The sequence below is a fragment of the Leptodactylus fuscus genome, chromosome 7, assembly GCF_031893055.1.
Source record: "Leptodactylus fuscus isolate aLepFus1 chromosome 7, aLepFus1.hap2, whole genome shotgun sequence".
Taxonomy (NCBI): domain Eukaryota; kingdom Metazoa; phylum Chordata; class Amphibia; order Anura; family Leptodactylidae; genus Leptodactylus; species Leptodactylus fuscus.
Window position 1 is genome coordinate 32,273,149 of NC_134271.1, and position 23,125 is coordinate 32,296,273.

The 23,125-nt window shown below is 44.2% G+C and overlaps 2 protein-coding genes across 2 annotated transcripts; one reads left to right on the forward strand and one right to left on the reverse strand.

Annotated features, from left to right (window-relative positions):
• Positions 1-5,145: 5,145 nt before the first annotated feature.
• EIF1AD (eukaryotic translation initiation factor 1A domain containing) lies at positions 5,146-14,740 on the reverse strand. Its single transcript, XM_075281605.1, has 6 exons — positions 14,693-14,740; positions 14,235-14,404; positions 10,534-10,642; positions 8,624-8,732; positions 7,482-7,535; positions 5,146-6,263 (listed from the first exon to the last, which is right to left on the reverse strand). Exons 2-6 carry the CDS (start codon positions 14,319-14,321, stop codon positions 6,086-6,088), a joined length of 537 nt encoding a protein of 178 aa, XP_075137706.1. The 5' UTR covers positions 14,322-14,404; positions 14,693-14,740; the 3' UTR covers positions 5,146-6,085.
• Positions 14,741-14,854: 114 nt separating this feature from the next.
• Positions 14,855-20,221, forward strand: BANF1 (barrier to autointegration nuclear assembly factor 1). Its single transcript, XM_075281611.1, has 3 exons — positions 14,855-14,952; positions 17,401-17,541; positions 18,219-20,221. The coding sequence occupies exons 2-3, from the start codon at positions 17,416-17,418 to the stop codon at positions 18,363-18,365; spliced, it is 273 nt and encodes a 90-aa protein (XP_075137712.1). The 5' UTR covers positions 14,855-14,952; positions 17,401-17,415; the 3' UTR covers positions 18,366-20,221.
• The last annotated feature ends 2,904 nt before the right edge of the window (positions 20,222-23,125 follow it).

Below are 23,125 nucleotides of genomic sequence, written 5' to 3' on the forward strand. Positions count from 1 at the left end.
CCCTATAGATTCAGAATGCTTTCTGTGTGTAATGGAAACGTGTCATGGAGCACTAGTTACTATCCTGTGTTGCCTTCTGTTCTAATTTTTTATCTATCTATCTATCTATCTATCTATCTATCTATCTATCTATCTATCTATCTATATCCAGTAGAGAAGAGGTTAAAATAAGCAATAGCTCACAGATAGCACTTCGTTTCACCTGTTAGGTACCAGAACAATAGTATACATTCTATAGGGATTATAAATAATTTGTTCTCATTGAACGTATATCAACACACAGTAGTGATAACGCTTCCAGTGCTCCTTGCAGGATAATTGGCGTATCAAGAAAACCGGGTTAATTAAAAATCGACTGCGAAGATCAATGAATGAAAGGTATGTCTAGAATGGCCATTCTAAAGGTTATGCAAAAATATGCTTATTTAAAAATGGATCCTGCCAATGATAGACTCCCTTTAATAGTAGTGTACCCACCAAAGAAGAATACCTCAACTATATATATTTTTTTGTAAGCAGAATGCTTGTAAAAGTCTTGAAGGGGTTGTCTACTTTATTACTTTATATGATAGAAAACTTAATAAAAATAAAAAAAATTTAGAATATACACGTTTAATATTCTCCTTTAACTTCTGTTATACCAGATGGTAACCCCTTTTACCCTTCTACACTGTAGAGTGATATAGACTATGGGCCAGAGTAATACATCCATTGCTTGTGACGAAACATGGTGCCTGTCATGTGACCTACATACACTGCTCTTGCGTTGTCATTCAATAAGCAGCAGTGTCGGGCCATGTTTTGCAGATGTTCAACACCCCTAGGGGGTCTAATAAATGCAAAAAAAAAAAAAAAGTTAAAAAAAATATAAAAAGAATTAACAGTTCAAATCACCCCCCTTTCCCTAGAACACATATAAAAGTAGTTAAAAACTGTGAAACACATACATGTTAGGTATCCCCGCGTCCGAAATCGCCCGCTCTATAAAAATATTTTTCCTGTTCGGTAAACGCTGTAGCGGGAAAAATAGTCGAAGGTGCCAAACCGCCGTTTTTTCACTGTTTTGATTCTGATAAAAATTTTAATAAAAAGTGATCAAAGCAATAACATTTCCCGAAAATGGTAGAACTAAAAAGTACACCCGGCCCCGCAAAAAAAGACGCCCTATGCATCCCCGTACACTTACATATAAAAAAGTTACGGCCTTCGGAATATGGCGACTTTTAGAAAAAAAAATTTTTAACACAGTTTTGGAATTTTTTTTAGTGTTCAAAATGTAACTAAAACTATATAAATTTGGTATCTCTGGAACCGTACCGAAACACAGAATATAGGGGACATGTCATTTTGGCTGCACAGTGAATGCCGTAAAACCAAAGCCCGTAAGAAAGTCGCAGAAATGCATTTTTTCTTCAAATCCACCCCATTCTGAATTTTTTTCCTGCTTCCCAGTACATTATATAGAATAATTAATGGTGGCATCATGAAGAAAAATTTGTCCCGCAAAAATTAAGACCTCATATGGCTCTGGGAGCGGAGAAATAAAAAAGTTATGGGGTTTAGAAGGAGGGGAGTCAAAAACGAAAATCAAAAAATGCCATCGGCGGGAAGGGGTTAATGCCTATCGAGTTACAATGAGGAGTTTGTTCTCCATTTCAGTTTGAGGCCAGGCACTGGCTTGCAATCTTCCTTATAGCTCATCCTAAGTATATTTGATACGATTGTGGTCAGGGCTCTATGTAGGACAGTCAGGTTCTTCCACACCAAACCTACCTTTATTTTGTACACTAGGGTACAGTCATGCTAGAACAGAAAAGGGACAAACTGATCACAAAAATTGAAAGCCAACAAATGTCGTGATATGCTGAAGCATTAAAGGCGAATTCCCAAGAACATAACTTCATTTACAAGGGAGTTATATTTTACACCACTCCATCCAATGACTGGTGCTGTGCTTGGTGAGGTAAAGCTTGCATGTGCTGCTTAACCATGAAAGCTCATGCCACAAAACTCGCAACGCACAATTATTCTGCTGAAGTTTACACTCTGAAGCTATTCAGTTACTGTTATACACTATGCGCCTCTGCATTCAGTGCTATAACTTTAACTTGTCTGTCACTTCATGGCTGAGCTGCGGTGTACTTCCACCTTACAATAATACCACTCACAGTTTATTTTAGAATTTCTAGGAAAGAAGACATTTTGCAAACTAACTTGTCACGGTGGTTCAGCATCAAAGTCATGGAGCTCTTTAGAACAATCCATTTAACAGACAAGGCAGTCTTCATGGCTTGGTGCAGGATATTATACATCTGTGTCAATGGGACAGAATAAAAACACCTGATTACAATGATTCAATGTTTCTGTCTATATAGTGTGCTGTTAGGGTTTTTGCAGCTGCCACAAGGGATCATGGGAGCTGCAAATTATCTTATTATTGAGTTGAAAATATTACTGTATCTAGTAATGACATATGTTCCACATAGTGGCAGCCACAGGTAGCCAGAAGCATAACATCCACATATTCAGCTACGTGCAATTGCAGATCAAAGTATAGATACATGCATTTCAATGGGCCCAGACACAGAGTTGTAGTTTTTGCAGCTGTGTGTCCAGGCCCAAATGAAGAGCTGCAAACTATGGAACAGGTCCTATATTTGTCCATATTTGTGGCCCAGTCAATTCATTTAATTGTACAGGTAAGTGAAAACCACGGATAACACACAATACCAATCCATGCTGTTTTCACTGACCCAGAGACTACATCTATTCGTGTGCAGGAGGCCTAATACTGATGCCTTGTGTATTTATAAGGATCTCCTTTTTGGCGGTAAGGGGGAACTAGAAATGACTGATTTAGTAAATGGTAGACTTATGGATATATTATGAAACATAGGGGTAACACAGCTACAGATATTATTGGGCTCCATGTCAGGTAGAATGCACCATATTAGTTTATACACCTTGTATCACACATTAAGGAGCTTTCTAAACACATCGTAATGTGCAGTGACATAAATACTGGCGTAGTAGCGGTGCCACAGGGCCCAGGAACTTTGTCACTTCCCCTCAGTCTCTGATCGTTATACTCTGCGGTCTGAAAAGACTCCCACTGTATAGTAATAATTTGTGGGACGTAACCCTGTGTGAAGAGGCCGATATGGGACATTATACTGGGTGGAGGCCACTTTGGGACATTATACAGGTAGTCCTCGGGTTACGACGTTTTGTGGTTACGACTGGAGATGAGCTAAATCGTAAAGCTCCCTCGTAACAGAAAGCTGCTCGTCCTTGCTCGTCGGAAGAGAGCTGGCAGCTTGCTGTTACAAGGGAGCTTACTTTTTCTCATAGGAATGAATTGACCAGCGTTGATTGGCCAGTGTACAGCATTCGGCCAATCAACGCTGATTCTGCCGGAGGCTCGTCTGTGAGGAGGCGGAGTCTAAGATCTCAGTCTCCATTGTGGTCCGATCTTAGACTCCGCCTCCTGGCCAGCATTGATTGGCTGAATGCTGTACACTGGCCAATCAATGCTGGCCAATACATTCCTATGAGGAAAAAGTAAGCTCCCGCATAAACGCAAGCTGCCAGCTCTCCCTGTACATTACGTGATTTAGTGTGCAGTGGCTTGGAACTGAGGAAGACTGTACTGTACATAGTACAGTCTTCCTCGGTTCCAAGCTGCTGCACACTAAATCACGTTGATCCGTTCCTACGCGGCGGCGTTTGGTATGTTTCTGACTTACGTCGAAATTCGGTTTATGACGCGTAAGAACGGATCAACATCGTAAGTTGAGGACTACCTTTAGTGTGCAAATGGGCTTTATACTGTGTGGAGGCCAGGAAAGAGTCCCCTAAGTGTATGGACGAGTACTGTCACGAATAGGGGGGCGTTCCTCACCGCTCAGCGTCATGGCTGGGTGGTAAGCAATGCCCCCTCTCACAGTACAGCGCAATAGATGCTGCTGTGAGGAAGGGCGTTCTTGACAGACTGTCAGAAAGGCCCCTCTGACACTGAAGAGCTACAGTACCGGTGCCAATAGTTCTTCAGCGGGGGCACAGAACAGAAAAGCCAATAGTGTGCTGAATTCAGCGCACTGTTGGTTTTCTGGCGATGTATTACACCGTATGTGCCCCAGGAGGTGAAAGGTCCTCTTTAATGAGTTAGAGATTTACTTCTGGTGACTGAACATGGCTGTCGGCCGTTTGTCAATGAGAAGTTGTACTGTAGAAAAACAGCGGACACTGAGTCAGCAGCTTGGCCTACCAATTATATTATTTGCCACAAAGGTGAAAAGGAGTAGTGGGCACTGCCACATTGTGTTTAAAGCGTATGTGCAGTAGGAGTACTTCGCTGAGTTGCTGATGCTTTGGACACACGGGAGCGATGTCATCCAAAATACAGGTGAAGAGAGTGGAACAGCGGCACACAAATCTGGATAAAAAAAACTCATTTTATTGAACAAGGTCCAGACAGGTATTAGTTGTGAACAAACAGACAGCAATGGGCTGCTCTGCGCTCCTGCACTTCAATCCTGTAGAAACGCGATAGCAGCGCGAAACGGCCCGTTGCGGTCTGTCTGTTCACAGCTGATACGTGTCTGCACCTTGTTCAATAAAAGTTTTTGTATCCGGATTTGTGTGCCGCTATTGCACTCTCTTCACCTGTTTGTTGTGTTATTATGTTGAATTGGTTTCAAGACAGACTTACATTAGGTTCACACTAGTGTTGAAGTTTCCATTCTTTGGGCCACTTGGGGACCTGAAAAACGGAAACCCAATCCACGTAAAAAGTGGTTACCCACAGACCCCCATAGACCATAATAGGGTCCACTGGGTTTTTACCCAAAAAACGCAGAGCGAAAAGCGTGAACGGTCACACAGCACTGTGACCATAGCTTTAAAAATGTAAATAAATTGAAAAGCAGTTAAGTGTGAACAGATCTGTATGGTACATTTTCAGGCACTGAGCGTTGTAAGAGTCAAGGCTTTCTTTCAAGGGATTTCAGGCAGATTTGGACCTCGGGTCATGTGTTTGGAACCAGAACTTGCGCCTACCCCCCTCCTCTCCATCTCTCTCTATGGCTAGGTCATTCTAATAATAACGCCAGCCCCCATGTATATTAAATAACCTCAATAACTCCATATTAATAAAATTGTTCACTTCTTTATAACAGCGATATACACAAAACAGCATCAGATTTTTTTTAATCAAGGAGATCCGCAAAGAAAGAGGAAGACGGTTTGCATACATTGTGGATTTGTCATAGATCTGCAGAATCCAAAACTAAGTAGAAGTAAAAAAGCATGTGAATTAGGGTTTCACAAAATCCCCCTTACACATGGCTTTATATGGTTTTTTTTGGTCATGCTATTGTTTTGCAGTATGGCCACAGATCAGTGTACCAGATAGATTCTTGGAGGTGTGTTTGGTAAAAATATATAGCGAAGATGACAGATTTTGGTACCACGTCTGTAAGGGCACATGCACACATACATGCAAGGACAGGTGTATATACGATGACATCTAATGAGTCATAATTTAAGGTTGTTTTAAGAATTATTTTAATCACTTAAGTCAAATGTCATCTCTTTCTTCATAACCTTAAAAGGGTTCTCCACCGAGCAGCTGACATTACAGAGAATAGAGCAGGAAGCAGATAGCTCGGTGCAGCACAGGCCGATCCAGGGTGCTTCAGATCAGCTCCCATTCATGCTGAGGTCCTGGGGAGTTAGACCCCTATTAATGATATTGGTGACCTTCTTAGAAAAGGTCATTAATATTTTTATCCCAAGTCTCCAGTTGAGGCTCAAAAACAGATATTACTGTGAGTGATGCTTTTGTTCCTCCGCAATAATGGGAATGCATACAGAAAGGTCAGCCAAAGCTGCCAAAATCTCAGCAATGCTCAAAAATGTACCACACTTGAAGAGTTGAAGGCCGTGTGTCTCTGAGTAAATCAGTTGGTGACAGATGCAAAGAACAGAGAGCCCGACGGCTGCCCCTGCGCTGCGCACCGTCATGTCTATCAGGCACCAGAGTCTTTGCTATTTCAAATTATTACATTATATTAGTCCCAAATGTTCACTCTTTTTCTTCTTCATTCTCACTTTCTTCACTTTCAGATTCCTCCTCGCTGTCTTCATAGTAGACACGGTTAGTGTTGACAAACAGGTCACTGTCGTCTTCTGAGTCGTCGTCGTCATCATCTTCAGCCCCAGACTTATCATCTTTGGAATTCTGGGATTCTGCTCCTTTATTGCTAAATTAAGAGTAAAATTGACAAAAACATATTTCACTGTAAAGCATCCATCCCAATAATGTTCTACTGAGTGCCCCATTGGAGGCAGGGTGAGCTATTTAGGGGCATGGTTAGCCACATGTGGGCAAGTTTATATTTAAAGGGGCAGTGTTAGGTGAGCTGTCTGCTACCAGTCATTCACTTTAAAGAGCCAGAACATAGAGCTGTCTTGATCCTAGACAACCCTTCACTGTTTCCTGAGGGCTCGTTCACACGGGGGGCGGATTTTGACCACATTTTGACTCGGGGAGCCAAGTGAAAATATGGTCAAAACCCGCCTGCCACGATGTCGCGGCTTCCCCCACCCCGGAGTCGGCTCAAATAAATGGGCCGACGCCGGAGGTGGCGGCTGCTAGGCGGAATCCGCCTGAAGAAAGGGCAGCTCGCTTCTTTTTTTCCACTATCGGCAGTTGCCGATAGCGGAAAAAAGAGCGCTAGTGGTCTCCATAGACCACCATTGTAAAGGGGCGGATTATGACGTGGATTCCGCTGTCAAAATCCACCCCTTTGGCCCCATGTGAACTAGCCCTGAGATGGTAAATCCAGGAAGGGGCGTGATTCAGAACTCCGATCACAGGCAGCCAGTGTCAGAACTCGGAATCGCACCCCTTGTCTGCTCCTGTGTGACACCGTTCTCCTTACAGTACAAAGACCAAATACAGTGGCGGCCAAAAAAAATGCACCACCAGTGGATTTTGTCAAATGTATGTGATGCGTATAAATGGAGTCCCTGCAAATGATATGTATACCTCTCACTACGAAAATGACTGAAAAATGTCACGTGACATGTACAAAATTGCCAAATATCCGTCATCTAGGAGGGAAGAGGATAGAAATGGAAAAAGACATCAGAAGAGCCTCAGCTGCACACTCCGAGGTGTGTGAGGACTAAACTGTAATACCAGACCCTTCCACAGGTCCTCGACCAATCACACGCTGATGATCAGGCTAAGGCCCCATGTAGTCAAGAAAAGAAAAAGTTGCACTTCATGGTACTAGCAAAAAGAAGGAGATTTCATAAATCTCATCCACACATTGCGGGAAGAAAAAAAAAACGCAATTTCGAAAATTACAGCATGTTAACTTTTAGTAGAGGAATTCTGAGTAGTTTCTCTATAAACTGAAAAGGGAAAAGGAAAATGCAGCAAGAAAATATAGTCACAAAATAAAAAAACATACCTTTCTTTTGTCTGAGCTGAATTTTCTGCACCGTCTTTATTGAAACCTAATGGCCTTCAAGGGTACAAAGAAAAGATATGTTAAGGTATGTTCCCCTTTTACCTATAAAAATATAGCTATGTTTTACGACACATTTAGGCTTAAAGAGGACCTTTCACCTTCTGGGGCACATGTGGTGTAATACACAGCTAGAAAGCAGACAGTGCACTGAATTCAGCGCACTATTTGCTTTCATGTTCTGTGCCCCAGGTGAAAAGCTATCGGTGCCGATATCGTAACTCTTCACTGTCAGAAGGGCGTCTGACAGTCAGTCAGGAATGCCCTTCCTCACAGCAGCATCTATGGCATTGCTTACTGCCCAGCAATTTCTCACCACCCTCACAGTACAGCGCAATAGACGCTGCTGTGATGAAGGTCACTCCTGACTGACTGTCAGAAACGCCCTACAGTAACGGCACTGACAGCTCTTCACCGGGGGCACAGAACGGGAAAGCCGACAGTGGGCTGATGTGTGTATAAAACCACATGTGCCCCAGGAGATGAAAGGTCCTCTTTAAAGTATAACTCCCAAGTCATTTCACAATTTTTTTTTTTTTTATACTGTGCATATTATTTGATCTGCATTTATATTAGATTTCTAGTAATCATAATAACCAATCGCTCAGGGTAAAGGCAATGTCTATATATTCTGAAGAATACAAGCTTACCAGCTTGCTGAGGCCGCACGTTGCAGAAACTGAGCTTTTTTTGTTGCAGATTTTGTTGTATTTTTTTGAGCCAAAGCCAAGAATTGCTACAAAAGGAATGGGAAATATATCGGTCGTTCTTATACTTCTACCTTCTTCTCAATCTGACTCAAAAAACGCAGCAAAATCTGCAACAAAATAAGTCTCATGCAGAACAGCACAGCTGAGCATTTTTGTTTCATAAGTATAATGTATAAGAACGCACCATAAATGGAAACTTTCCACAAATCATATAACAGGCCTGACTTTCTAAAGGCTATTCTGATGTGGTATTTGTACAAAAAGCGATTCTAATGAGAGAATCCCTTTAAAATAGAAAAGAAAGAAAACAACAACTGGAGGAAACTAGTGAATGGATGAGCAGACAGACTTAGAATAGTAGACGAGGCGTCTTACCACAGGCCTTCTTTCTGTAGTAGGCGCTGATGATCCTTATAGATAATAAAGGCGATCTCTGCCTTGACTTTTTCTCCTTCAGCAATAGGATCAACAATAACAAAGTCACCTAAGCGGGAGAAAATGTTGTATGAGAACTTATAATATGATGGACAAGTGAACGGTCATACTTATTTTAAAGCAGGAACTCAGATTTACATAAATAGCCCACTAAGGGTGCATTGGCCTAACTGCACTATAGATGTGGAATATCCTTCCCATAGATCCCACACTGCTTCTTCATCTGAACCCATACAGAGGAAAAACTACATTTTTCTTACAGATTCACAAAAAAACCCATATTGCGGCATAATCCAATGCATGCCATGGTGGTTGGGAATACAGCGAGGACATTACAGCAGTGTGTGGAGTGCACCAGGGTACATAACACTGGGTTTAATCCAAGGACAAAGCGCTGGACTCCCATTTTCTATAAAATAAACCTCTTCTTTACATACATACATACATGCATTCTTGCCACAGTTTAGTTTTTTTTTGTTTTAGCATCAGTTTAACCACTTCAGAACCGGGCCAATTTGTGGTCCAGGACCAGACACATTTTCGGGTTTTTATGTATGTGCGGTTTTGAGGGCTGTAACATTTTTCTCGTATGTCTCAGTCAACTAATTTTTGTGTCTTTTTTCGGGGACACATAGGGCTTTATTTTTAAGTTGTTTTTATTTTCGAATGTGTTTTAATTTTTTTTATATCCGGGAAAATATAAACATAATAGGAGGGAAATTGTGTCTGGTTTTCAATTTATTATTTTTTTATTTTTTTATTTAATAACACAAAGTGTCACTGAAAAACTTTATAAAATAGTTTTTCCTCTCCGTTACGGTAACTTTTATTTTGTATGGTGTCGTCGGGGGTGGGACTATAACCTTTAATAATGGCGTTTTATTAGCGTATTATTATTTTTTTTTTTATTATTATCATTTTATTTACATTTTTTTAAACTTTTTTTAATTAATATATATATATATATATATATATATATATATATATATATATATATATATATTTTTTTTTTCAGATTGTGTCCCCATAAGGTGATAACGGACCTTTGGGGACATCTGATCCCTTTTTTTTTTTGTTACAGAGGCTGATTTCTCCTATAACTGGGGCTGCTACATTTAGCCTCAGTTGCAGGATTAATACAGCCTCCGACACGCTGTGTACAGAGCTGATCTGGGTTCTGTAGGACCCAGCAGCTCTTGCAAGACACTGCTCCCGGCGGATCATGTGACCGCCGGGTCAGAGGGTGGCTGCATCATGGCGGCGCTCATAGCTGTGTATACAGCACTCATTGAGCACTGTATACACAGCAATCGAGATGGAAGAAGGGAATAAACCTTCCCTGCCATCTCTCTGGGAGCTCCAGCTGAAGTTACAGCCGGCTCCCAGCTTCAGCAGCTGCACGATCTCCGTGCAGCTACTGTGTTCTGACTGGACGTACCAGTACGTCCTGTCAGAACAAGGCAACCACTATCCGGATGTTTATAGTCTATGGGCGGTCCAGAAATGGTTAAGGACAAAGGGAAGAATTTTTGAAACTGACTAAAAGAAAATCTGTTGTTGTTGCCCCTGGCAATCAATCGCTGCACAGTTTTCATTTTTCAAAAACAGGATATGAAGTAAAAGCTGCAGCGATTGGTTACTATGGGCAACAAAGACAGGTTTTCTTTCTGACTTTTTTTTAATGAATCTGCCTCATTGTTTCAAGACTGTTTCCCTATTGAAGTCAATGGAAAAAACAGCAGTAAATCCACAAAAACTGCGACAGACAAATAAGCTGCTATGTCTAAAAATCCATTAGATTACCCCGGCACATCTGAATTTAGACCTTCGGATATATACATAGGTTTTACCTCTCTTGATCCAGATGTTCTTTCTGAATTTTGTGGGCATACTGGCTAAGAACCGGTCTCCTTCAGCGGTTTCAACTTCATGAAGATTATTGCCAGGACTTCCTAAAACCTTAAAATAAGAGAATTTAAACAAAACGTGATAAATGTGACTATTTGCTTGTGCCTGTTCAACACCATTAAAGTAGTTGCACAGGACAGAGTTCCGACCGTGGAAAACAGTCCGTGTGTGGGCCATAGTACCCGGACTGAACTCAACCATGTGCACAGAACCCACTGCAGTAGTCGTAGTCAGCCATGGTGCAGTGAGCTCCTGAACTGCCCGATCTCTACAGTAACAAAATGTCATTTCCTCACTGTAGCAACTGGGCTGTTCAGGAGCTCACTGCGCCATAACTGGCCATGAAGCGGAGAGTTCAATTCACACAGTCGAGTTCAGTCTGGGTACTACGGCCCAAACACGGACAGAACTCAGTCGTGTGCAAGGGCCATTTATGAAGCAAAAAGCGAAGAAGAATTTGAAGTGACCACTTTCTGGCCTTGTGCTTTAATCCCGTAGGATGCACAGCTTAGGCTTTCCAGCGAGGATTTACTTTTAAGATAAGATAATCCTTTAAAGGGGCTCTATCAGCAAAATCATGCTAATAGAGCCCAACATATGCGTGAATAGCCTTTAAAAAGGCTATTCAGGCACCGTAAATGTTATATTAAATCCCAGTCCCGTTTATAAATAAAAGCATAAAAACATATATGGAGAACTTACATGCACCATGGGCGGGGATGCACGATGTGACGTCAGCTTCGGGCACGCCTGCCTCTTCTGTCTTCTTGTAGTAACGCCCTCTGGTTCCGTGTCTTCTTCCGATTTCTTCTCTTCAAATCCCGCGCCTGCGTAGTAGCGCTTCCCTCCGAAGCGCTACTGCACAGGCTCACTCGCGAACTGCCATTAAGTAAAATGGCGAGTGAGCCTGCGCAGTAGCGCTTCGGAGGGAAGCGCTACTACGCAGGCGCGGGATTTGAAGAGAAGAAGCCGGAAGACACAGAACCAGAGGGCGTTACTACAAGAGGACAGAAGACGCAGGCGTGCCCGAAGCTGACGTCGCATCGTTTATCCCCACCCATGGTGCATGTAAGTTTTGCATATATATTTTTATGCTAATAATATATCATTTACAGTGCCTGAATGGCCTTTTAAAGGCTATTCACGCATATGTGGGTCTCTATTAGCATAATTTTGCTGACAGAGCCCCTTTAATAGTCCCGCAGTGGGTTAATTTCAGCATGTTACAGCAGCATAGTAATACAGATACAGGATAATAAACAGTAATATATTACAGACGTAGACACACATATGCTGAGAAGAGAAGATATACTAGGAGTCCATAACAGTTAAGGAAGAGAAGAAAGAAGGAAGACTTCATAATCATTAGTTTTCTATGCAGAGTGATCTTCGCTTGGTCTGATGTAGATTATGTAGCCTGATTGCGGTTGGGAGGAAGGACTTGTGATAGCGTTCCTTCTCACACTTGGGGTGAAGCAGACGGTCACTTACAGTGCTGCCAAGTGACATCAAGGTCCCATACATAGGGTGGGATTTATTCTCCCGCATGGAGGTCACCACAGACAGTATCCTTCTGGCACCCACCACCTGTACTGGGTCTAGGGGGCTCCCCAGGACAGAGCTGGCCCTTCTGATCAGCCTGTCAAGTCTATTTCTGTCCCTGGTTGATATACTGCTCCCCCAGCAGGCCACACCGAAAAAGATGGCTGAAGCAACCACAGAGTTGAAAAAGGCCCTAAGAAGTGGCCCCTGGACTCCGAAGGCCCTCAGCCTCCTGAGCAGGTAGAGTCTGCGGTGACCCTTTCTGTGCAGCGCCTCCAGGTGATCAGCCCAGTCTAGTTTATTATTGAGGAGCACACCCAGGTACCTATAGGTCCTGACTATCTCAATACATGTCCCTTGGATCTCCACCGGGGTCGAAACACTTCTCCATTTACTAAAGTCCACCACCATCTCCTTGGTCTTCCCAGCATTAATCCTGAGGTGGTTCTGCTGGAACCATTCAACAAAGTCCCGGTTTAAGTCTCTGTATTCCCTATCGTCACCATCAGTGATAAGGCCAACTATTGCAGAGTCATCGGAGTACTTCTGTAAGTAACAGCTGGATGAGTTGCACCTAAAGTCAGCAGTGTACAGTGTGAAGAGAAATGTGGCAAGAACTGTACCTTGTGGTGCCCCCGTACTACAGATCACAGTGTCAGACACACAGTCCCGGGCTCTCACATACTAAGGACGGTTTGTCAGGTAGTCTAGGATCCAGTAGGACAGGTGATGGTCCACATCACCAAGGTTCAGCTTCTCCTTCAATAACCCTGGCTGAATGGTGTTGAACGCTCTGGAGAAATCAAAGAACTGGAGATGAGCGAACACTGCTCGGATCAGCCGATCAGAACAACATGCACCCATAGAAATGAATGGCAGCACCTGTGACGCTGACTTTGCTGGCGGCCGGCCGGCGTCACAGGTGCTTCCATTCATTTCTATGGGTGCGTGCTGTTCGGATCGGCTGATCCGAACAGTGTACACTCATCTCTACAAAGAACATTATTTTTACAGTGTTCCCGGGTTTCTCCAGGTGAGAGAGAGCTCTGTGAAGAAGGTGGATGATGGTGTCATCTACCCCAATGCCTGGTCGATAGGCAAACTGGAGGGGGTCCAAAGCGGGGCACACTAGAGGGCATAGGTGTGTCAGGACCAGTCTCTCTAGGACCTTCATCAGGTGGGATGTCAGTGCTACAGGTCGGTAGTCATTGTAGCCCATCGGGTTGGGTTTCTTTGGTACTGGTACCACACAAAATGTTTTCCACAGTTGAGGTACCACTCCCAGCTTTAGACTCATATTGTACATGCACCTGTACCCGCTGTGTTGTCTGGTCCTTCAGCTCTGTTGTTCTCTTCCAGCAGAATACCCAAACCCACGTCGCCTCAAAAAGAGGGAACCAGAGACATCACTATCTGTGAGGTCGCCGTTTCCCTTCCTGAGGCGAATGATTGGCTTCAGCAGTTACGTGTCTGCTTAGGCCAAATCAGTGGCCTGAGTAGAAAGTGGAAGGGATCTAGATTGTCACAGCCAGTGAGAAATCCATCAACAAGGCGGCCCACCCTGGAAGGCCACCGGAGCATCGGGGACAGGGAAGTTTTTGTTTGTTTGTTTTTTATCTCCCCGGGCCTATTTAGAAAATATTATTTCGCCTAGACAACCTCTTTAATGTATTGACCAGAATTAGTGTTGTTCCTCAAAGAGGGGTGACCTCCCGGCGGCCCAGAAGATTGGATGAATCTCTGCAAGTCCTGGTCATATTATGTGATATGGGCACGTTATGTACTAGCCTGTGTACTGTACATCACAAAAAGGGGCATGACTCGCACATGTGGTGGCCATGTTATACGGAGGGGTGTGATTTCGTCCTAGATCCCTTCCACACACAATAACTTATCCAGAAGGGGAGAAATCACACCCCTCCGTATAACATGGCCACCACATGTGCGAGTCATGCCCCTTTTTGTGATGTACAATACACTGGCTAGTATATAACGTGCCCATATCACATAATATGACCAGGACTTGCAGAGATTCATCCAATCTTCTGGGCCGCCGAGAGGTCACCCCTTTATGTGGAGCCTCCCGGACCCTAGGACTTACTCTCACGATGCGCTGGTTCTCGGTAGGCTGGACATAATCCAGAAGGACTTCTTTCACCACATGTTTTCTCTTGGTGGCCTTTGACATTGTATTAGGTGTAACTAGTGAAGGCTCTTGTAGGTCTCCAGGGGTTTCCTCTGCTTCCTCAGAACATTGCAAGGGGGGATCACCTAGAAGACACAACGTGTAAGAATTGGGATATAGATAATAAAGCAGTCACACCACTTGGCAAACTACAACTCCCAGCATGCCCTGAGAGATGTTAACACTGCGCTTCAGACATGATACAGCCGATCCCTATGTCTAAAGAGTTTGGAACATTCTTTGAATTGAACTTGTGCACGTGCGCGACATTGTCATCCACACAACAGCAGCAACACAACTGACGTGCGACACATCACGCAGATATACTGAGACTCGACCCCATAAAGCCGGGCCCGGGTGAAGTTTACACGTACCACTAAGTATTACACATGTTCTCTGAGCATGGGAGCCATTACCTGCCGCTTCCGGGTTACAAGGGATAACTCGCGTAGATTCTATTGGAGCACAAACATGGCGGCGGGGAGTTTCCGGTGACGTCACGAGTGGGCGCCGCCATTGCTCAGGAGCTGGTTTGTGCCTATGCGCGACGTCCTGTGTTCGCCGGAAGTGCTGAATGTTCTTCAAAGTTTTGTCCGGAAGCGCTCGCTGTAGTGTGTGACTGCTTGGCGGGAAGGTGAGTACGGCGCGTATACGGAGGGTAGCGGTGTGTACGGGGTGTGAGGTGTGGCTGTGCCGCCGGGGTTTACTCACATGACCGCGCTGTGTGAATGGGACTGATGAGTCCTCTGTCAAGTATGGAGGTGTGAGCGGTACTGCACCTCGGCTGTCACTGGACAGACTGAGTCTTAGATAACGCTGTGCCAGGCCACATTGTGCTCCTTTACGAATAACCAATGGAAACCCCAAGGAGTTTTTAGTTTTTCTTTGCTCCAGCACAGTGTATGGACTTCTTTGAAAAACGCTAGTGTTTTTTGCAAAAACCGCGTCACGGTTTTGCCGCCTCCCATTGCCATCAATGGGTTTTTCCAAGCGGATTCCGGCTGTACATAGGTCTTGTCGCTTTTTCTTTCTTCTAGCTGAAAAAAAACGTTAGCGGGGGAAAAAAAAAAAAGCTATCAGCTCCATTGAAATGAATTCTGCATCATAATCCGCTGGCAAAAAGAACGCAGTGTGAACTAGCCCTACACTGCGCAGTTTCTATTTTGTGCAGCTTGTAGTTGAATGAAAAAGTCACAAGACGACCTGTTAATCTTTGGTCGCGCTCCGGAAGTCGCCGTCATAACTTCTCTATAGTAGAGATTAGCGAACACTGTTCGGATCAGCCGATCCGAACAGCACGCTCCCATAGAAATGAATGGAAACACCTGGCACACAGACTTGGCCAGCCGCTTCCATTCATTTCTATGGGAGCGTGCTGTCCAGAACGGCTGTTCCGAACAGTGTTCGCTCATCTCTAGCAATAAAGTAAAATAAAAATTTTTAATTTGTCCATTGTTGCTGACAGAAGAGACACTTCAGTACTTTGATGTCCACATCTACTAACACTAACTCCTTCAGCTGGACTTAAAGAGGACCTTTCACCATATCTGGGCACGTGCAGTTCTATATACTGCCGGAAAGCTGACAGTGCGCTGAGTTCAGCGCACTGTCGGCTTTCCCGATCTGTGCCCGGTGTGAAGAGCTTACGGTCCTGGTACCGTAGCTCTTCTATGGTCAGAAGGGCGTTTCTGACAGTTAGCCAGAGACGTCCTTCTGCCTCGCGGCGCCAATCGCGCTGTACTGTGGAGCCGGGAGGAACGCCCCCTCCCTCCCCTCCTGATAACACTCGTCTATGGACGAGCGCTGTGAGCAGTGGGAGGGGGCGTTCCTCCCCGCTCACACTGTACAGCGCGATTGGCGCCGCGAGGCAGAAGGACGTCTCTGGCTAACTGTCAGAAACGCCCTTCTGACCATAGAAGAGCTACGGTACCAGGACCGTAAGCTCTTCACACCGGGCACAGATCGGGAAAGCCGACAGTGCGCTGAACTCAGCGCACTGTCAGCTTTCCGGCAGTATATAGAACTGCATGTGCCCAGATATGGTGAAAGGTCCTCTTTAAGGCTACTTACATACAAACTGTAATATCAGACTCACACTAGCGCCGGCCTGTCCGTTGTTATGGTCCGTCTGCATACCAGAACAGTATATAGGCGGGCTGCTTATAGTATATATGTACTGACTAATGCATATGCGAATAAAGCCAATTTAAAATGAATGGATCCCTCATAGGCTTGAGTCTGATGTTCATAAAAATGGACAAAAATAGGAAATTTCCTATTATTTCATATCCCATTATAACAGACAATGAAACAGATGTGTGACTAGCCCCTCTGTGATCAATGGGGGGATTTATAAACCCATCTACACCTGCTTTCCAGCATAGATTGGAGTAATTATGTCGTATATTTGGCACAATATCCCTTCTTATGCTGAAGGCTCTACCACACTCCTCGTTTGGCGACTTCCCAATACGTGTAAGCGGAGAGCGGGCGGGAACACCTTGTGATCGGGAGAAGAGGAAGTCTCCCTGAAAGCTCCCAGTGGGGCCTGTGTGCCTGCTGCACTATTCAGTGCTATGGGGTTGCTGGAGGTCGTAGTCACAGCAGCCCCATAGAAGTGAATGGAGTGGCAGCAACACAAGATAAGTGTTGGTAGTGGCACAACCCCTTTCTATAGAGTTGGTTTTCTTTTCAGCAGCCCTGGAGGGACATACAGGGGAAGATGAAGGTAGAGATGGGAGTAGTTGCAAAGGGATTTGATAGGTAATGATGTCAGCCTGCGTGTACTGAGCGAGTACTATTCAAAACTCCCGTTTCGAATAGCACGCACCCATAGGAATGAATGGACGCAGGCGGTTAAGCAAAGTCTGTGTGCCGGCCACTTCCATTCATTCCTATGGGTGCGTGCCGTTTGGAATAGTACTTGCTCATCTCTACTGTGGTACTTATAACCCCATTCTGAAACATTAAATAAATCAGACCTTTTTTTCATGAAACTTGTATTATTTCTTTCTCTTGCTTTCCCATATTTCTTCATACAGTGCCTATAATAAGAGTTCTCACGTGATCGTGCTCTGTTTAGGTATAACCAGCAAAGATGTCTTCCACATCGCAGAAACATAGAAATTTTGTGGCCGAGCCCATGGGAGAAAAGGCTGTGCAATGTTTAGCCGGCATTGGTGATACCCTGGGTGGAAGACTTGCGGATAAGGGATTTGACAAGGTAAGATTTGATTCGCTGTGTAAGGGTGCATGCACACTACGTAACGCCGGGCGTGTATGAGAGCCGTACACGCCGGCATTACGGCAGACTGCCGAACACTTCCCATTCACTTCAATGGGAGCGCTTGTAACAGCGGCGTTTACGAGCGCTCCCATTGAAGTGAATGGGAAGTGTTCGGCAGTCTGCTGTAATGCCGGCGTGTACGGCTCTCATACACGCCCGGCGTTACGTAGTGTGCATGCACCCTAAGGCTAAGCTCACTTGTTGGATGGTTTGGATTTTTCCACCGTGTATGGGGTGTGGTGTCAGCCGAGTATTAGAATTTACACACACAATCTAAATCCCCATGAACCTTATGAACTTGGCCTAATAATTTTTTTTCTACCTTTACTTGGTGCTCCACTTTACCTTTATGTGTGTTGTGGTTTGAGGAGGACCTGATCTCCAGACATTACTATAACTAGTCATCCGTTACGTTTCCCCATACAGGGCGAGGATCTATATGGGAGAACGTACTGCGCACTTGTGTCCTCATGGAGTAGACCCCTTATACATACACATATTATGACAGATGATCTGTTTAGGGCTGTGCAGTTCCAGACTCCCGGCATGTACCGTACAGATAGAATTAATCCTGAAAATGTTTTGCCTTAACGCACTATTTCTTTGTTTTCTAGGCCTATGTTGTTCTGGGTCAGTTTCTTGTGCTAAAGAAAAATGAAGATCTTTTTATAGATTGGTTAAATGACACCTGTGGAGCCAACGCAAAACAATCCCGCGACTGCTACTCATGTCTGAAAGAATGGTGCGATGCTTTCTTGTAAGACTGTTGTTGCCTTCCCATGTCCAGCCTCTGAAGTCCACGAGCAGCCATGTCTTATTTCTACCTAAAGTATCCAACTATGAACAAGACGGACATACATTGATACATTGGATTGCTCCTATTGAAAAATCTGAAAATCTCCCAGCCTTCCAGTAGCGTCAGAATGTCCATTGGGAAGTCTTTCTATAATGTCATTTTGGCCATCTGTGACTGTGTCCCCATACTGCAGATAAAATGATTTTTTTTTTTTTTTACTGCTATGTCATTTGATGACTTGTTATTGTTGTCAAAACTCATTTAAGGCGAAGGGTCCCCCCCCCCCCCCCCGTAGCACACTGCAAGAAAAACCGCAGCGTAAATGCATCACGGTTTTTCCTGCAGTACGTTTCACAGAGTTTTCCCTATAATACCCATACGGAAAACTCCAGCATTCCCTTAGGCATAATTGACATGCTGCGATTTACAAAAACTTGCGGGTTCTTGAAATCAAAGCACGTCCACTGCAAATTGCTTTCTGCAGGTGCTGTAAAACGGCGAGGTAAAATTGCGGCGTTTATGCTACGCGGGTCCCTGGCCTTAAGGGGTATTCCCATCTCTATATCCATAGGATATTCCATAAATACCTGACACATGCATTGTAGGCAGCTTAAACTACGTCTGTAATTCTTATACTAGTGAATGGAGGGCTGCGCCTCTACATTTAATTTTTGGAAAATATGGGGCCTAGTTCTCAGCCGGCAATGCATCAATCCGGTATTTATGACATCCTATGGATAGAGCCACGAATACTGCAAATACTTTTTGTTTTTTTGTTTTTTAAATACATATATGATGGGGCAATCGGAAATTGAAACTGACACAAACTTAACACACTCATAAGTCCTTGTTCACACAGTACAGTTTTTATTCTGATTTTGCATGCATTGTGAGCAAAGTACAGTATGAAACTCTGCATAGGTGTCTTTACAGCTTGTGCATAAGTATCGCTTGCATTTTACCGCACACTGGAAATCCACAGGTGTGAACCTGGTCGCCTTTTACTAATGTCTGCGGCGTATTATTCTACACTAACTGCGTCACACTATTTCATGGCAGATGATTTTCTCTGCAGTAGTGGTGCTGTGTCACTGTATCCTATGTTGTAAGTCAGATAATACATGAATCTCTCCAATGATCCCAATGCAGATGTATGCATGCTATACCTTACTGTGCAGCGCTACCTTAGCCTGTAGTAGGTTTTGTTTTAAAACGCACTTTGAGCAAATTTTGTCACTTTCCACATTTTACAATGAGTTAAACATTTCATGTCATCTAAAATTTCTACATGGAGGTAAGGGGACTTCAAAGAAGAATTGGGAATGTAATAAAAATATAAGCAAAATATTAACAGGTAAACCTTGTTATTAAAGGGGATCTGTCACCAAGTACAAAATACTAAAAGCCACTGATGATTTTGGCGTTCCTATCTTCACAATCCGGCCACCGCCCGTTCAAAAGGTTCCTGCCCTTTTGTAGGATAAGATCCAATTTACATATACTTTTCCAGGGGCCATATCTATTGAATGGGTGGATGGATTTGATCTGGGACACATCAAGAATCAAATGGACAACGTTGAGTAGTTTGTGCTTGGTGACATCCTCTTTACGCTGGTGCATGTCATTGCTTTTAATAGGTTATGTTAAAGTTTCACTTCTTTTAAGATGAACACATGGAAACAGAATCTGTGTGGTCACCAGTTAGGAGCCATAGGAGGGAACAAGTTTTATAATGAGAACATTTGCCTGCTGTTATGACCCTTCAAATGGTACATGTTTGTTCTGGTTTTATCATTAAAATAATACAGAATTCTGGCATCATTTTTCATGTTTTTTTTACTTTAGTAAGCACTGAAATGAGTCGCAGCTGTCTTTACGTTTCCTCATGGAGATGTGTTTTCTATATGTGTCTGTCTGCCCAGTGTTTGAGATGTGAATTACCGTCATGATTAGGATATTTCTATCCTATATATTGTACAGCTGCATATAAATATCCTAATCCTGACTGTTTTCAACAAGTGATATCTCTGGAAATCTATAAAAAAAATTTTTTAAATAAAGTTCTAAATCACCTCCTTTCCCTAGAATACATATAAAAGCAGAAAACTACTGTGATACATATACATATTAGTTACCCCTATGTCCAAAAATGCCCAGTCTACTTATAAAATATTTTTCCTGTACGGTGAACGTAAAAATCAAAAGTGCCAAACCCCCTTATATATTATATTATATTTTCACTGTTTCACCTCTGATTTAAATAAAAGGTGATCTAAGCAATAAACATTCCCCAAAATGGTGTTTCTACGGTAAATCTGGCCCCTGTAAAAAAAAAAAAAAAACACGTTATCCAGGTGGAGAGGCCGCATACAGACACCGGTGGTTTGCTTTACAACCCATTCAAATGAATGACCGCTGGCAAGCCACCACCTTGTCCAGTTTCTCCGGTGTTTAGGACGGAAGTCCCAGGGCGGACAGCGGCGGTAGTGTGAACCCCCCTTTACATAAAAGATGGTTCGGGACTAGAGATGAGCGAATAGTATTCGAAACTATAGTTTCGAATACCTTGCTCCATATTAATGAATGGAAGCGGCCGATGCTTAACCCTTTGGTGTTCGGCCACTTCCATTCATTCCTATGGGAGCGAGGTATTCAAAACTATATTTTCGAATACTATTCGGGACTGGAAAGCAAATAAAAAAAGCATTAAAGAGTATGCTAAGGGGTAAGTATGCATTAAAAAGAGGTACCCCACAGAAGAGGGGCAGTCTTATATGGTGAGTATATCCCAAACTCTATATTTTACCTACGCGCGTATTACATTGAAAGCAACAGGGAAAGGAGCAGCCTATTCATTTCTATGGGAAGCGCACGTATGCCGGCTCCCATAGAAAGCAATGGGATCTGTTTTAACGCCGCTGATTCGGAACGAGTTACACGTTCAGAATCGGTGAGCGTATACTCAGTGTGAATGCATCCTAATACAGACTTTACAGCGTAATTCCCCACCCTTATAGAAGACCTGATTAAAATCCTATTAAGACACTCCAAACCCTCTTTCTATACAAACACCAAGACCAGATCCCAATCCACCAGTTTTCCATATCTTTACAAAGCTTTCAGTTATATCCTCCATTTATACAAAATCAGCAATCGGACCACTATAGAAAAAAAGATAAAGAATCCCAGATGAAACTCCTCCCAGAGCAGACCCCATCTACACAGGGCGTCAGCCTGGACCATTACAAATATTGATACAGGTACCCATCTATACAGACCACACACCATATCTCGCCATCTGCAATGGCCCCCCGGAACAGGCTTCATCTATACAGATTACCAGATTATACCCCATCAGGACCGCACCTCTAATGAGGCGACCTGAGGCGGTCGCTTCGGGTGGCACACGGGAGGGGGGCGGCGCACGGGCGACTTTTTTTTTTTTTTTTTTTTTACTTCGAACCAGCGCAGGAGAGCTGCTTCTCTCTGCGCTGGTTCAGACGTCTGCGTAGGCGGCGTCACTAGGCCGCCTATGCACGCTGATACGTACTCAGACGTCTAGGTATCAGCGTGGGCGGCGTTATTACGTGATGACGCTCGCTGATACCTAGACGTCTGAGGACGTATCAGCGTGCGTCCGCGGCCTAGTGACGCTGCCTACGCAGACGTTAGCCTGCAGGAGAATAGGATTGCGGAGGCGGCGGGAACAACAACAAGATCGGTGAGTATAAAACTTCTTTTTTTGTTTTAGAATACTCCAGCAGGTAGCGGCCTATTTACCAACCTCCCCAGACCTGCTCACTGTCGCCCCCGCTTGTACTATAGGCCGCGAAGGCCGGCAGTGAGTAGGCCCGGGCAGGCCGCGATCCCATTACCACTATTATTATATTCGGGGGTCTTTTCAGACCTCCGAGTATAATAATCGGAGCCTCAGGGGAGGTGAGAGAACATAATAAACAATGTTACTTACCTCTCTGGGATCCGATGTTACTCCTAGCAGGCTTCGGGCCTATATGGTAATGCCCAGACGTCACGTGGTCTGGAATATTACTATATAGGCCCAAAGCCTGCCCTAGCAGTACCATACAGGCCCGTAGCCTGTGCTAGTAGTAATAGCCTGTTACTGCTAACACAGGCTTTGGCCTGTATGGTACTGCTAGGGCAGGCTTCGGGCCTATATGGTAATATTCCAGACCACATGATGTCTGGGCATTACCATATAGGCCCAAAGCCTGCCAGCATTAAAGAGGACCTTTCATGGGTTTGGGCACAGGCAGTTTTATATACCGCTGGAAAGCTGACAGTGCGCTGAATTCAGTGCACTGTCGGCTTTCCCAATCTGTGCCCCGGGTACCGTAGCTCTTCACAGTCAGAAGGGCGTTCCTGACAGTCTGTCAGGAATGTCCTTCCCAGCAGCGCCTATAGTGCTGTGCTGTGTGAGCGGGGAGGAACGCCCCCTCCCCTCCTGATAGTGCTCTTCTATGGACGAGTACTTTGAGCAGAGGGAGGGGGCTCGCACAGCACAGCGCTATAGGCGCTGCTGGGAAGAAGGACATTCCTGACAGACTGTCAGGAACGCCCTTCTGACTGTGAAGAGCTACGGTACCGGTACCAATAGCTCTTCACCCGGGGCACAGATCGGGAAAGCCGACAGTGCACTGAATTCAGCGCACTGTCAGCTTTCCAGCAGTATATAGAACTGCCTTTGCCCAAACCCATGAAAGG